A 16,669-nucleotide genomic window follows, 5' to 3' on the forward strand; every position below is an offset into this window, starting at 1 on the left:
AATAAGTAAATTGCTTCACAATAAACAATATACATGAACATACCAAGTTTTAATTACGATTGCTGCAAGTGACAACGAAGGCACTTTTTACTTATTCACGAGTATCGAGATAGAATACCATGACATTGGGGCATGTTGGGTGAGTGAGATAACTTTAGCTGCATCGCAATTTCACGTAATAGTAGATCTCTACTTAATCGCTCAATTTCCATAAATGTATTGAGGGAGGTATTAAAATAGGATATCCTAACCATAGGTGGTCACACATGCAGAAATGCCGCAAAAAACAATATCCGTTGGGGTCATATCCCGATAGAGATGCAAATATCAAAGGTCAAGTAGGGACTACTTTCACTGTTTATAAACAAACATGGCGTAGCCCTTGTCATTCGGCGACCGAGTCAGAATTAACCATCTGGAATCTAGAGAAACTACTGGTATAATTGCTATCATTATGAAAAGAATAGTCTAATATATTGAAAACCAGTGTCTAACTGTGACTTAGCTAAGGCATTTTACACGTTTTGAGACTTTGGAGATATAAACTGCGAAACAATTTAGCGAGGGCACAAGCCAAGCAGGATCACTCTCCACATCTGTGCTTGTAGACCTCTGCGGCTTAGAACCTTTTCCACACATTAAAACAAATATATTCGAATTGTTACCTTGTTTCGTTTTATGGCTGTGTGCACTTTGTAATGTTATGACAGGACAGGCCGACTGTCAACATCGTCTGAGTGGCCGTGACAAATATGGGAAACACACAAAGGGTCGTTGACATTATCATTGACATTGGCCACTGGATTCTTCGCTCTACACAGTTTCATATTCGTGAACCATGGAGCCACCAGCAGGTGCGCGATCACCCAGAGTCACGTCATCAGCGTATGGCTTCAAGAGGTGATGGACACAGGATGTAGCCACGCAGTCCCCACACACATTGGTGACTGTTGCAATCCGACTCCTGAAAATGTAGATGTTTGTATATATTATACTTTGAATATCAAGACGTATGAAATCTCATTTCAAAACCAATAGTGAAAACATCAACAGAATAAGTTAAACATGGCGAGGATGGGTTTGGTATGGGGAGCTTTGTGGTAGAGTCACGTTGTTTTTTCTTTCCTCTTAACACAGAACTGAGTTTTTTCGGCACATTTCAAATTCAACCAATAGAAAGGTTGTTAAACGTTTCTCACGGATGTAGGTGATTTTAAAACAGAACAATGAAAATACCAGTATAATAAAGCAATTTATAAGTAAAGACCAGTTTTTAGAACACCAGATGTAACAAAACCCAGGTTGAAGTTTTCTTCAAATTGTCCTAAACTGAAAGTTGACAGTTGAAAGTTGACCTGTTAAGTCCAAACCACAAGTAGTGTTACAAAATGGTTGAGAATCAATCGCCCAAACACAACCAAAACAGTTTGCTGAGTAATGCACGTGCTACACACCCAAACCGTTGCGCAGTGATAATTAACATGCTGATAATAACGTTACAACTGAAAGAACAAGCCATCTGTATGATACATCAAGGAGCAATGCATGACCAAGGTGCAGGGAGTTTGGGCTGCAGCCGAAAGATAGTCACCAGGCTGATGGTCTGTTAGAGGCACACTGGACAGACGGAAGACAAACCTATGACGGACAGACCTCCAGTCACCACCACCTACGACAGTCATCCTGTCAGTCCCTGGACAGTGTCCAGAAGACTGTATTGGTACTTTCCAAGGGCCCCCAATTGGCAGTTCAGGGTGGACGACAAGACAAAACTCAGGGTTGAAGTTTAAGAAGACAGTGAGTGAATGAGTTGGGTTTAACATCGCTTTTAACAGTATTCCAGTTATATCACGGCGTGTTAGCTTAATGTGGGAGGAAAGCCCGAAGTGATGCAGGTTTCAGACGTTTACTACTTCGTTGAAACCCACGAGTCAGGTAGGGTGCTGAGAAACCTAGAAACATAATTGGGGTGAACTGGGATTCAAACCCGCAATCATAGGTTTCTGGCATGCCCAAGGGACGCAAGCCTACACAGCAAATCGCAGTGCCTTAGACGACTGGGCCACCCGTGCCCCCTTTAAGAAAACAGCGGCCATGTGCCATGTTTATTGTTTATTGTTTGTGAACGTCATGGAGCTTTTGTCCTCACAATAGTGACAATATTGAAAGTATATGTATAGAGTCAAATGCATGTCTCCAGTTTTGTCCTCAAGATGGTCATAATTACATCATCACAAAATAGAAACATCTGACGCTAGACACACTAGACTCACAAACCGCAGCCATAAGGCAAGAATGTTCCAGACAGGTGCAAGAAATGTTAATGTTCAGTCCAGTTTTTCTGAATGATAGACTCCCATTGTCATGGTTAAAAAACATGATAGCTCTTCTCGCTTTGTCGTTGGTTATAGACACCTCAATGTAGTTACTAAGCCTATATTTTCCCCTCTACCATACTTTGAAGATATTGTTGATGCCGTAGGAGACAGCCATGCCAAAATTGTTTGTCTGCTTGATTGTTCAAGTGGGTTTTGGCAAATACCCCGCCACCCAGGAACAAAACACAACTCGGCCTTGAATCAAGCCAATGGTGCTTTGGAATGGAATCGCCTCCCTTTTGATCTAAACAAGGCTCCTATGGCATTTCAGCAAACCATTTCAGAGGCTCTAAAAGAAAATAATTGGCGGTACATACTAATGTATGTAGATGACATCTCTTAAACGTTTGAATCACCTCAAGGCAGTATTCCAAAAGATCAAAGAAGCAGGACACACTCTAAAACCAAGCAAATGTAACTTCGGACAAAACAAGTCACCTACTTAGGGCCTATCTTCAGCAAAATTGGCATCCATGTCGATCCTTCAAAAAAAGATTCAGTCACACAGTCATTTCTTAGGTTTGGCCTCGTATTAACGAAAATTTGTAGCAAACGTTTATGGCATCGTCTTCTCTCAATACAACCTTCTGAAAAAAAGATGTGTCTTTCGAATGGTCCAACATTTGCTACAAGCTAAAGCAAGCCTTTACAACAGGCCCCAGCCCTGCAAATCCCAACCACAACAAACCCTTCATCCTCACAATCGGTTGCATGCATGTTAGGCCAACTTGATTCTCATGGAGAAACTTGTAAGAATGTTGTTAATGCATGTCTTTTGACAATACAAGTGTCTTCCATGACATTGGTTCTATTTTTAGGGACAAACAGTATTGGTAACGTTTCTTTTGCTCGTCGGTTAAGGTTATTGCAAAAAACTATTTGTATTTATATGTATATATGTTTATGTTGTAATTTCTGTCCAGTAAGGGTAAATGGTGTGAAATGGTCATTTCACATCACAGTCAACAACTGTTTCAGTCATATCACAGCCGGACTAGTGTAGTGAATAACAATGTCCGAGCATACAACACAGTGACTTGCTTGATGTGGCCTCTTGACATGGAAGATTTGAAATGATTAACAATTAAGAGTAACTGTACCTCAAGGTACCGGTCATGTCTCTCTTTCAAAAGATTATGGCTTTGCTCACCCTGTATTAATGATGATGGCCATACTGCGGTCGATACTTTTTATTGAGGCTGAATTATGTTTTTTCAAGCAGATGGAAGCTGAGTTTTTTATTTCCACATAATTATGAGTTGTGTGTTTATTCAACCCCCTTCTCCCTAGAAGTCAAATTGTCCGCCCAAAAGTCACACTGGTGATCAGGTGGTTCTATTTGATCATGTGGTTGTTTCTTCCAGACTCAATTACTTACTGGATGTGCTGATATTGCTGGAATATTGCTTACTGCTGTGTTAAGAAACAAACAAATAAATAGTACTAACGTGAACCAGTCGACAGCGAGGAGCAGGGGTATGTCGTGTGTGGGGAGTCCGGCTGAGTTCAGTATCATGAGAAGGGACGGGATGCCACTGCCAGGGACACCAGCAATTCCAATACTGGCCATGATGTTGAGGAGGCTGCAACACAGCATGGTCATATCCAACTAGCCTAAGCTCACATCATAGAGTCTTCTTCTGGTACTGCAGACTTATATCTGCACTCCATTTCTCTCGACATAAAATGACAGGCAGAAGAGAGTACATACACGTTTGATGGTGGCTAAAAGTGAAACACGCAAGATATGGTAATTCGATGGGATGTTTGCACAAAGAAAAAAGTTAAGCACACCCTAATATGTTTCATTATTGTTTGGTCCCTATATTTGTAACAGTCATTAAAAGATAGAATTACGGAAAGAATTATGTTTTCTAGAGATGACATAATCAGTCATGCGTGTTGAAAGCTAACGTGCCATGCATGGTATGCCCGTGCAGCATGCTACCCTCGAGTATCTCTAAAAGCAGTATATCCAAACGTTAAAATTGCTTTCTTAAGCTCAGTTTTTAACAGTTATTTCATGACATTGTGTGACCATGGCATGAAGGCAATTTTTCAAACGCCACAAGAACGCCATAACGCAGGAATGTCTTTTAATGCCATTGGTCGGAATTTGGGGCATCAACACACTGTCATAAGCTGTGATGCTCAGACCGGTGATGTACAGGACCGTCCCAGATCCAGAAGACCTCCTGTGACGAAACATCGCAAAAACAGGGACCTTCTTCGTCTCATACGCAGAGAACCCTTTTTAACAAGTAATCGTCTGAAACAGCTTTGGTTGCCCAATCATCGTTTCAGCACCAGAACCGTCAGGAACCGGTTGAAAGTAGCAGCACTGAGGGCTAGACGAGTCATAAAGCGTCCCTTGTTGAGAGATCACCACAAAGCTGCTCGTTCAGCATGGTGTATTGTGTGACAGAACTTGAATCTGAGAACTTGGAGATGGATCCATTGGTCAGACAAAAGTCGCTTTCTGCTCAATGTCACTGATGGAAGAACGAGAGTTTGGAGGCACCGGAACAAGGCCTACCTTGCCTACCTAATCCAATTATCATGTGTATTCTTTCTTTTGTCCGACAGTTTATAATTACCAGTTCCCTTTATTTCGATTTAACAGAGCTCATGAAAGACCTCTGTACCCATTTGATCCACAGGAAGGTTTGTCCAGTTAGGTTCTGTTCATTATCATGGAATGCCTAATCCATTGTTCACATGTACATTCCATATATACACTGAAACCTCGTTAACACGGACTCCACTACGACAATGTTTCTGTATGATGCTAGCGATATTCCAAATGCCACTATGTTCTTGATGGACAAAAGTTGATTAACTAGCAATTCGGAAGTGCTGTCATCATGGGAAATGGAGAGAACATATCCTGACGTCCCTCACGGCTGTTGTATTACAACAGTTCAGAGCTATCAGAGAGTTGGGAACCACATAATGAATATCCAGAATTCTTTAAGAAATTAAATGATCCTTTAGCTCATCACATGTCTACAACCCGCCCCACGTCAGGTTTTCCTTTAACTAAAACACTGTGATGTAATTAAAATGCTGTTCAAAGTGCCGTCAACCTGCCGTCAACGCATATTCGTGGATCCACAATCCTTAATCAAGATAAATAGTGAAACAGTTTTGATTAATTTCAAAGTAAAATAAAGTATCCGTTCTTACCAAAGATTTAAAACGTTGGCCAACCCAAGACTTATACCGTTAAGTTGAGCAACATAAACTGCAGAAATGCAGTTGATCATAGCAGATCCATCCATGTTGATGGTAGCACCTATGGGCAGCACAAAGCGGGCGATGCTCTTGTGAACCTTCAAGTTCTCCTCACAGCAACGTATAGATACCAGCAGTGTAGCAGAGCTGTGGACACACCATTGTTAGTTATTTTCACCGCTATTTGCTTTTTACGCACAATTGAATATGTTTCAGCGGATAATTGAGACTGATTATGCCCTGGTGTCGACGTGCTATGTTCTCTAAACATACGTAAACTCTAACTAAACCAGTTATTTCGAGAAACTAGAAACTTCATGAACATACAGTTTGTCAATGTCTTTAAATGTTTCATCTTTTTCGCTTGATTTGCTTTCACACATAAATCCTATATTAGCTGTAACCAACGTTTGTAGCAAGATCATCAAACTCCGATATTTAGCAAACTGAATTTGGGTTCAAGATCCAACATTCCACGAACCTGGACTCAGTCGCTAGTGCTGTGACCAGGGCTTGTGCAACTCCATACAATACCCTGTAGGGATTTCTCCGAGTGACAATAAAGTACATCAATGGTACGACCAGGAACATATGGATGATGACACCAGCCAGACCCGTGGCCATGTATATCCCCAGATGACGCACTGTTCCTGTCAGATCCTGCACAGACAGAATCTTTCCAGCAATGAGACACAAAATCCCAATTGGAGAAAACCTGAAACAGCAGACCATTCGTTTATGGGGAGTTCTCTAACACTTCAGAATTCAGAATTAATTATCTGTGCGTCGGAATCGCCACCTCCAATTATTTCCAGATATATGTTGTTGTAGTGTTTACTTTTTCACACAAATATCCAGAGTTCAATAGAGAACCCCATTCCTTGACGTCAAATGCCTCATAACCAGGGTTGTAAACAGAGAGCAATGCCGTATAAGGGTGTGGTAGATTTGGTATATTGTAACCATCCCTTCCTGCTTCCCACTATTGAGCACATAACGTTACAAAATTGCTTGTCATGAAGAAAGCTCTGACAAATACAGATTATACAACGCAGCCGAATATATAGTTAATACAGCTAACATACACATAATTGGATCACATCATTTATAAGAAATGTGTTGTAATTTCAGCCGCGTGGCCCTCATTTTTGTGTCAAGACAATAGCTCACATTTGGACTGTCTATAGCAATCCCTCTGGTGTGAGATTGTAATCCAATGCAAGAATTTATAAGCAGGCAACAAGCTTATTGTTAATAAACAAATACATACCACATCGCTATGTGCACCATTTTCATCGTGACGTTATTTAGTGTGTTAAAAAAGCCGAGCATGTGTTTTCCACTGTCACCGAGCCTGCCAAGGATCACTCCGAACACAGCACAGTACAACAGCATACCTGTTAACAGCATTATAGGATATATGCGGTTGAACAGAAAATAGGTGTTGCCATGCATGATCCTATTTCAGTAATCATTCCATGCTTTGTGAGAAAAGAAAGTTGCGCTACGAGGGGAGGCTGAAAGGGACTGATCCTAACTATGATGGACTGTGATGGGGTTGCCTCCTGATGAGTTGTCAGCAGCATCCCCTCCGAGCCTAATACATCTGTCAACCACATTTGAGTGCCTGGCACTAGTGTAGATGGCTTCCTCCTCCTGGCGTTAAAAACCCTCCAGAGACAAAACGACGTCATCATCATTTGCCAGACATTTATCTAAAGTGAGTCAACTACCAAAGAAATGTTTGGGCCGAGACGTTAACACTTCGCCCCACTGCGTTTTAAATCGAATATATTAATTTTCATAACGTTTTTCTTTACTTATAAACACAAGAATCTCTGCAAATGAACCGTTCAACAAAATCAGTAATGGTACTCTCGTGTCACTGGATTTTCTGGTTCATCGATCACTTGATTGTCTGGTTTGTTTACCGACTGGCCGTGCATGGCACGAGGACTGCTGTGCTGTGTCAGGCAATAAATACCTACTTTTTTGTGAATGGCGGGTGCCACCGACAGACCGGACACGCTTACCCTTTTCGCGAACGCATGGTGTCATCACCGCTTTTCAGTGTTCCATTCATATAATTTCCACAGCTATTTGCCAAGTGGAATCCGTTTGTGGTTATTCTCTTGCATTGGCAATTGATATTTTCTTCAAGTTTGGGAAGAGGTGAAAAGCTGACGGTGCCAAATCTGGTAAAAACGGAGCTTTGCTATTTCCTCGCAGTGGGATCTGCAGATTGCACAATAGTGGCTATTAATGGTCCGACCTTTCGGGAGGTAATCTACTCGTTTAGAATGTCCGTGAACTGACGTCATCCCTGGCTGGTAGTGGTGAACCCAAGACTCATCCATGCTTACAAATCGTTCAACAAATATGTACAACCGCCTCCGTGGTGTAGTGTATAGAGCATCTGCCAGGAGAGCGGAGGTCGGTGTCTCCAGCCACATCATACCAAAAAAGACGTTAAAAGTTGGCACTTGTTCTTACCCTGGCTCATGCCATTAAGGGGATATGACAAGAACTAGGAGTCAGTACAGTGTGTCTGATTGGGGTTTCCATGATAAACAGCGGCATCGTGGGCTAGCAATATGAAAACAGGCACACACACACACACACGCACGCACGCACACACACACACACATGCATGTCGCTATATAAGTGTAAAAATCTTGAACGCGACGTTAATTCCCATTTCACGTCATCTCACCTCTGAATGTGTTCACATCAAACCATTACAGAGACCAGGGTATTTTGATGTTGTTAGCCATGTTAAAACGAAAGCCACAGCAAAGTTTTCCCTTTCAAACTGCTCTACATCCAATACATGATGTAAGACCACATGTTTTAACACATAGTTTGTTGCGACTAAAATATCTGTTTTGGATCTTTTCTGATCACAAGCCGCCACTAATGACCCACCTATGGCATTAAGACCAGGTTGGAAGGTGAGTTTTCCAACCCATTTCTCGTCATTTCGGACGTCGGTGGATGTATTGACAGACGTATTACTTGACGCAAAGAACCTCGTGACTCCAATCTCCGTCTCTTTCTTCGTGGAACGAAGTTCGAACACAGTCCGTGTGGACTGAAACGCAGCACGTACCATGTTGTCTGGAAACATGTTCCTTCAGAGAAAACGTAAAAATAAAAACATTTACATAAAACACTAGAAAATAACCAGTCTCGATTATCCGTCAAAACAACGTTCGAATAAGGCTCTGTAACTCGAAGTCTTTTACATCGATGTATCGTTAAAAGCGATTAAAGTTGGTGTTGGTTTTTTTTCTCACAAAACAAACATGGAGTTACAATATTAGCGATCTCCTTACCTACGGGCGACAATAGCAGTCAGATAACTGCGATGCCTGATTCAGCTTGACAAAAGCACTCAAGAAACAGCTTTTTGACACCGACATTTTAGTTTCTGAATTGGCACTGCAATCGTCAGAAATTATGATAGTGACGTCTCAACTATCGAGACAGGAGTAAGTATATTCTTATGTGAGACTACTTGCTTAATGCACATATAGTGTTCCTTGTTTAACGCCGCACTCAGCAATTTTCCAGCTATATGACGGATGTCTGTAAATTATCAAGTCTGGACAAGAAATTGCAGTGATTGACATCATGAGCATCGATCTACGCAATTGGGATACGATGACATGCATCAACCAAGTCATCTAGCCTAACCGCCAGATTCCGTCAGGCGCATATTACAAGCGTGGATCGCTGAAGACCTATTCTAAACCGGATCTTCATGGGTTTAATATGGACCCAACGTAGTGACCGTGAACTTACATTATTTTATCTAACAAATTATAAAAAAGAAAGAATTAATACAAGTTGTCAATGTCTATAGTGATGATGGTGTTAAACCTCAAATGATTTCACTTACATTCAGTGATTACATGCAACTTGCCACCCGTGAAGATCCGGGTTAGAATAGGTCTTCAGCAACCCATGCTTGCCGTAAAAGGAGACTATGCTTGTCGTAAGAGGCGACTAACGGGATCGAGTGGTCAGGCTCGCTGACTTGGTTGATGTATGTCAATCTTATCCACGTTGAGTAGATCGATGCTCAACCACTGGATCGTCTGGTCCAAACTAAATTATTTACAGTCCGCCGTCATGTAGCTAGAATATTGCTGAGTGCGGAGTTAAACAACAAACAACCAAACAAACCATACAATTTGCTTTGACATTTTGTTTCCGTATTCAAAACTGACTTTGACTTTGCCAATTCCATCACCAACAAATCAATAATATTATTAATTGTTTTACTTCCATAGCAATCTACATTGCACAAAAATATTAAATGAATAATTTCATTTGATATCTTTTATAATTATGCACGTACAACCACACATGAACAGTCAGTATCAGTTACATCTATTAAATATTTCAATACAATCACATTATTATGACATTTTAATATAGGATTCCGACATATCTATACTGAACCGCAAAAGAAACGTCACCTCAAGTAACATTGCATGAAAAGTTGTCATTTGAATACCAGGGTAATTTTTGTCAAAGTTTCTAAAATTAAACATGGCCTTTTCCGGAAAAATGATATTTGATGATAAAAAAAACAAAGCAGATGATAATAGAACCGATCGCCCAAACTCATCACGGCAACGGCCATGGTAACCCGATGCAAGTGAGTTCCTTGCAAATTGAAATGCATATGCGTTCCCCCATCTCTTGCCCTATAAACATCAACCCAGATCGGATAACATTCATTCCTTATTGAATTGCTACCACATGCCAAGATTGACAACAAATCAGCGACACCAAGCCCTTGGACGATTGCAAGGTGGACAAACTGCCCGGCAAGTAGCCAATGCATTTCAAGTCCACGTAAGAACCAAATACAGGCTCCAGCAACGGTACCAGACCACCAACACTACAGATGACCGACCACGTAGTGGAAGACCAAGGGTCACCACCCGACGTCAGGATCGTCAGATTGTGCTACAGCATCTTCAAGATCGCTTGATTACTGCTTCGGAAACTGCTCAACAGACCAGACGCCTCCACTGTCACAAGCCACACCGAGGAGCCATTCTGACACCACGTCATTGCTTGGACCGTCTTCAGTGGGCAACACAGCACCAGCATTGGTAGTCTTCTCAGACGAGAGCCGTTACTGTATCTCAACAGCAGAAGAGAGAGAGAGAGTCTGGGAATTTTATTCGGATGCTTGCGTTGTTGAGAGAGAATCGTGGGGTGGTCCAAGCATCATAGTGTGGGTGGAATTCTTTTTGCACAGAGGGTCGGCCCTGTGGTCTTCCAGAACATCGGTCCTTGGAGAGACAATGGTATCATAGCAGCTCGGTACATTGATTAAGTCTTGACACTACACGCCATACCTCATTTGGCACGTCGCCGCAACCACGAGTTTCAGCATGATAACGCCCGTGCCCACACTGCGAGAGCAACAAGAGACCTCCTCCAGCAGAATGGCATCAGAACCATGCAGTGGCCTGCCCTCCCGATTTAAATCCCATTGAGCACCTGTGGGATGAGATTCAAAGATGACTGAATGACGTCTTACCAAGGCCGACAACTGCAGCTGACCTGCGTCAGGCGTTCCTCAGAGTGTGGGCTCAAGTGCCTATGGCCTTCATCAACCGCCTCATCCATTCCATGTACCGACACGAGATACTGACTTATGATGCCATTGTCTCAGAGACTGGTGTTGTGTTTCACTTGAAGAACATTTGACACTTTAACTTCAACCTTGATGATCAGTTTTGCTAAGTTTCTTCTTTTTAATATGTCTCAAAGTATGTTTACAAATAAGGTTTCTCATATATCTTTCCATGGTGACGTTTCTTTTTGTGGTTCAGTATACATGGAATGCTTTGGGGGCTGAATTTTAATTCAAATCATGATAAATAATATTTGATTATAGACACTCTTCTATCCACCACATCCGTGGCGATCCAAACCGCCTCCGTGGTCTAGTGGTAGAGCGTCCGCCTGGAGATCGGAAGGGTCAGGGGTTCCCCGGCCGCGTCATGCCAAACAATTAAAAGATGGCACTTCTTGTTTCCCTGCCTGGCGCTCGGCATACAAGGACTGATCGGCTCGGAGTCAGTATACTGTGTCTGAGTGGGGTATTCATGTTGAACAGCAGCATGTTATCTAATGGGCTAGCACTGTCCACTCGGCATTCGTCCGGACTAGTGCAAGCAGCCACACAAACACATGTGCATCCACGTCGCTATGTAAATGCAATAATCTCAGACGCGACGTTAAACCCCATTTTATCTCATCATAATCATTGTTATCCAGGGACCGTTAAATAGCTGGGTTCTTGTGACCGCAGTGTGATGCATTTATCACTCACTATACTCACCTGACCAGATCTAGAAGCACCTGTCCGGGGGTTGGAGAGTGTGCGGGGGTGTCAAGTGGTACAGGGGGGACTGTAGAAGTCATCTGTCCAGGCTTGATGGTGAACACCAGCATCACGCCAATCATCAGCGCGATCACAGTAGAGGCAATATAATAGCCCATAGTGATGAGTCCCATTCTTCCCGACGACTTGCTGTCCACATTTGCAATACCTGACAATCAGCAAAACAATCACACTTCAAATGTTTTTACTCTTTGTAAACTCCTGTACATTTTTGACGGAATAGGATTAACATATTTGTTGGTTGTAGAATGATCCCAAATACCTTCATATACCTATATATATACAAAATGCAAATACAAAGATGGGCTGTATAATTTACTCAACCTGTTTCACGAATGTCATTTTCAAGAGTACATATATTTGCGAAGAATCCGATAGGCTTTTGTATATAAATATGTAGGATATAAATAAAATCTAATATAAGAATATGATTTAAATATTGTGACTTTTAAGAATCGTGATATGGTAAATACAATACAGCTCCTGAATAATACTATATAACCTGTTCGTAGCGCATACAGGAATCATTCTGGCGTCAGTTAAACTGTAATGTGTTCTACAAGACTGACGGTCGTGGTTCGCTGTGAACACTCTTATCTCCCAGCAGGAACTTGATACTAACGATCATGGTCCTGGTTCAAGAGCAGTACATTTCAAAAATATTACCACATACACAGATTAAGCGAAAACATCATTGCAGAATTAAGAATATTTGCAACAGGCGTGTTGACATTTTTCTTTGGCACTCACCTGTGATCATGCTTGCAACAATCAATGGGAGAATAAGCACCTTCAGCATCCTCATGAATATCTCGCCCGGGAATCCAATGAGCTGGATGGTTTCAGGGGAGAGGTTCAGCTGGCGACAGAACACCCCGACCGCCCCTCCCACCACCACAGACATGACGGTTGCTATCAGCAGTCCATGGTCTCGGAAACACTTGTGCGCCATCACCCTGAGACGTCACGTGTGTAGTTATGATACATACATAATGTATTGAGGTAACTATGACATACGTCTGAGGGGTACTCGTATTTGTATCTCTGTCACACGTGAAGAAACTACACTCCTGGGCAAAAGAAAGTATACACTTGAAAAATGGATTTGACGAAAAACTAAACTAAATAACACAACTATGATACCCGTATCAAATACATCACCATCGAGTAACCATTTCTTGTTTGTTTTATTTTTAGCCACCTTAAAACACAGGGGTATACTTTCTTTTGCCCGGCAGTTTACATACAATGAAACTCGAGACAAACTAAGAACATTCCGTCACCAAAGTGAAATTGAGTTTAACGTCGCGTTCACGATTGATTCTATTATAAGTGACGTGCACTTGAGCAATACACATCATGTACAAAACCAGTAATATTATTATATATTGTGTGACGCTCTTTCATGAAATATTCAACTTGTGGAAGGTGGATATTATTTACATGTACACGGACGAGTCTCATCACGTCCCTATCCCGGGCTTCTATTGTCTGATTTCTGCCTGATGTTCAGGTTGGATCTTGTCAACGTATGCCTGCATTCATTTTGGGGCGGTGACATTGTTTAGGAGTGTCTATGCTGAGAGACATTCTCTCTGAGGGGTGTGGGATTGTCCGCCCCACGAGAATATCCGACCCAACGTGACCTATTGTCAGGGGTGAAGGCGTGTCCAGTTTGTATGGAATAAAACGTCATCACAAAAAATACATACACAGTTGCATGTAGATTCATTGTTGATAGTTTCTTCTTTGTGTAGATAATTCCATGTAGAAATCTGTATTGAAAATCTAAACGTTTTAAATCCTTCAGTTTACATCTACAAAAAGTGAATATTTTTTATCCAATTAAACTCACAGTCAAAAATGTATTGCCATTTATCCCAATCTTTAAGATTATATTCATTTGATATTAATTTGTCATAAAAGATTTCAGCGCCTTCAACAGGTTTCATTAGATCACTTAAGCAACTGTTCATATACAAATTCTTTTTTCTTGTTTTTCATGTGTCTGGTATATTGAAAAGTCAATTTGTGTAGTATAATATTGTACCTTTTATCGGGTATTTTAGTTTCAGTTCCTCAAATGACATGAATCCGTTTTCATTGCATATATCTTTAATTGAGTAAATTCCATTATTAGACGATTGTTTATGGAGTATGTTGCTTGTTTGAAGTTGTGATTATCCCATTGTGGTTTGGACAAAAAGTGTTCTACATTATCAGCATTAATAATATTTTTCTACAAAATTTGTTCCAAGCTTTCAATACATGTTTCCAGTAGGGTTATTCAACGTAAGATTGCTTGTCAACATGAGCACCCCAAGATAATCTATCTTTTATAGGGATATTACAAGGGTTACCATATGTTGTGTTTTGTACAATATAATCTGAACGTAGAAACTTTTAGAACGTCAATAAAGGCTGTAATGTTAATCATGGGTAATCCACCTTCCTCATATTTTCTTGTCAAAGTGGTCCTTTTGATTCTGTGTTTTTTGTTGTTCCAGATAAAATCGTAAAATATTTTGTCAAGTGATAAGACAAGGTCGTAAGGAGGGATTGGTAGTGTCGAAAATATGTGAACTAGTTTTGACAATGCTGAAGTATCTATGACTGTAATTTTTTCTATAAACGTTAGATTTCTAATCAGACATCCTACAATTTCAGCTGCTTGGAGGGAAATATATGGCGACAATGGGTCTCCTTGTCGACAGCTTCTTTCATTTGTGAAAACTTCTGATAGATGTCCAATTTGTATTATGATTCACGTAGTATCGTAAGTTAGTATATTTATCCACCTTAACATTTCGGTCCTAATTCATATTTTTGTAAAACTTTGTTTATAAATTGTTTTCATACCGTATCAAGGGCCTTTTCAAAATCGATCAGCAGAAGTAATCCTGGTTCATTTTGTCTTTTTGATTCAAAGATAATATCATATAACAACCTTGTGTTTTCTGAAATAGATCGTCCTGGAATAAATCCTGTTTGATTGTTATGAATGAGCAATTCCAATGTTGATTTTATACGGTTTGCAATACAAGTACTCATGATTTTATAGAGTGCATTCGATAAAGTTTTTAGTCTCAAGTGTTTTTTATCAATGTTCTGTCTTTATTTGATTTTGGTATACAAGTTATAACAAGTTATAGTACTTTTTACAAATATGTATATCCAGAATTTTAGTTCTTTCCAGAAAAAAATAAAAATATCAATAGGAAAGCCATACCGGGGCTCTCATTGTTTTTCATGTTTTTAACCGCAAATGATCAATTTCACTTTCTAATAAGTTTTTCATTTGGTCAACTTTTGTTTGAGTCTCTAAATTGGTTAAATTTTCGTAACTTCTGTCATTGCTATCAAGTATATAATTTTGTTATAAAAGATTCTAAACTCATCTAATATACAATTGCCGTATGTTATTACCGTTTCATCGCCAGTTATAACTTTATTTATTAACTTACTGACATAATTTCTGTTTTCAAAGTGGCAGAAATAACTTGTTGGCTTTTCTCCTTCCTCATACCATTGCATTCTATTTCTAATTTGTAATCCTCTTATTTCTTCTTCTTTTATATGTTTCATTTCTAATTTGTATTTTGATAATCCTGATAGATGTTTTTCATGTTTTCAAAAAAGAAAGAAATTGTTTTCCCTATAACTTTCATTGGGATCGTTTCTATTTTAAGTTTGATATCAAACTCACTTTGTTCGCTGTCACTATTCTCAGAACATTCTTTTTTAGTTTCTTCTATAACTATCTTAACCAAATCACATTTATATCCGGGTAAAAGTTTTTGTTTCCAATGTCATGTTTCTTTTGTCTTTAAACACTACAAAAGTCCAGCCTAGCTTGTCTTGGTCTTTTCTTCTACCATGTTAAAGGGCTATCTTTTTCAATTTATCTTCCCTTCTCTAACCCGCTAGGTGCGCTGACCCGGACGGTCCACGGCGGATGTGGTGGCCCAGTCGTCTAAGGTGCCGCGATTCGCTGTGCAGAGTTGCGTCCCTTGGTTACGCCAGAAACCTATGATTGTGGGTTCGAATCCCGGTTCGGTCCGATGATGTTTCTAGGTTTGTCAGCACCATACCCGTGCTCGTGGGTTTCACCGAAGTGGTAAACATCTAAGACCTGCATCACCTCGGGCTTTCCTCCCACATTAAGCTGACACGCCGTGATATAACTAGCATTCTGTTAAAAGCGGCGTTAAACCCAACTCACTCACTCACACTATGTCAATATAGATAAATAACATAAAAAGGGGCTGCAATATACTTTCATGTTTAAAGAACCAATTCATTGTGGGAACAATTGTAATTACTAACATAAGTTACTTTGACCTTTGTTATATCAAAACATATTTAAATTAAGATGAGGAGATTGAATTAAGGAGTCTTATTCATTTCAGTCCCATTCATCTGTCTAAATCCAGTCTAATTTTTCAGGCAATATGTATCAGAAAATCAGAAACGCTTGCTGAGTTCAAGCCCGTTCAAGCCACCTATTTCTTGTTTACCTCAGATTGGAGCTGAGATTTGAAGGTTGTTTTAAAATAAATACGAGGTAAGGTGACCACAGATGATCACGATTGTGTAGCCTATGGTTTGTTTAGCAAGTACCAAT

At 40.4% G+C, this 16,669-nt stretch overlaps 1 protein-coding gene across 1 annotated transcript; it reads right to left on the minus strand.

Annotated features, from left to right (window-relative positions):
* Window positions 1-215: 215 nt before the first annotated feature.
* LOC124147324 (excitatory amino acid transporter 1-like) lies at window positions 216-12,985 on the minus strand. The gene is made up of 6 exons (XM_048402360.1): window positions 12,796-12,985; window positions 11,983-12,193; window positions 6,094-6,327; window positions 5,565-5,759; window positions 3,827-3,961; window positions 216-964 (listed from the first exon to the last, which is right to left on the minus strand). Exons 1-6 carry the CDS (start codon window positions 12,947-12,949, stop codon window positions 814-816), a joined length of 1,080 nt encoding a protein of 359 aa, XP_048258317.1. The 5' UTR covers window positions 12,950-12,985; the 3' UTR covers window positions 216-813.
* Between the last annotated feature and the right edge of the window lie 3,684 nt (window positions 12,986-16,669).

This window comes from Haliotis rufescens, unplaced genomic scaffold, assembly GCF_023055435.1.
Source record: "Haliotis rufescens isolate VD_foot unplaced genomic scaffold, xgHalRufe1.0.p SCAF_26, whole genome shotgun sequence".
NCBI lineage: Eukaryota > Metazoa > Mollusca > Gastropoda > Lepetellida > Haliotidae > Haliotis > Haliotis rufescens.

What these genes read in the sequence shown, in the direction of transcription:
- LOC124147324 (XM_048402360.1), bottom strand. Translation starts at nt 12,949, where the DNA reads ATGTCTGTGGTGGTGGGAGGGGCGGTCGGGGTGTTCTGTCGCCAGCTG. An exon ending in GCACTAGCGACTGAGTCCAG is followed by an intron (nt 5,760 to 6,093) that starts GTTCGTGGAATG and finishes GTGTGTCCACAG; the next exon opens with CTCTGCTACACTGCTGGTAT. An exon ending in CTCGCTGTCGACTGGTTCAC is followed by an intron (nt 965 to 3,826) that starts GTTAGTACTATT and finishes CTACATTTTCAG; the next exon opens with GAGTCGGATTGCAACAGTCA.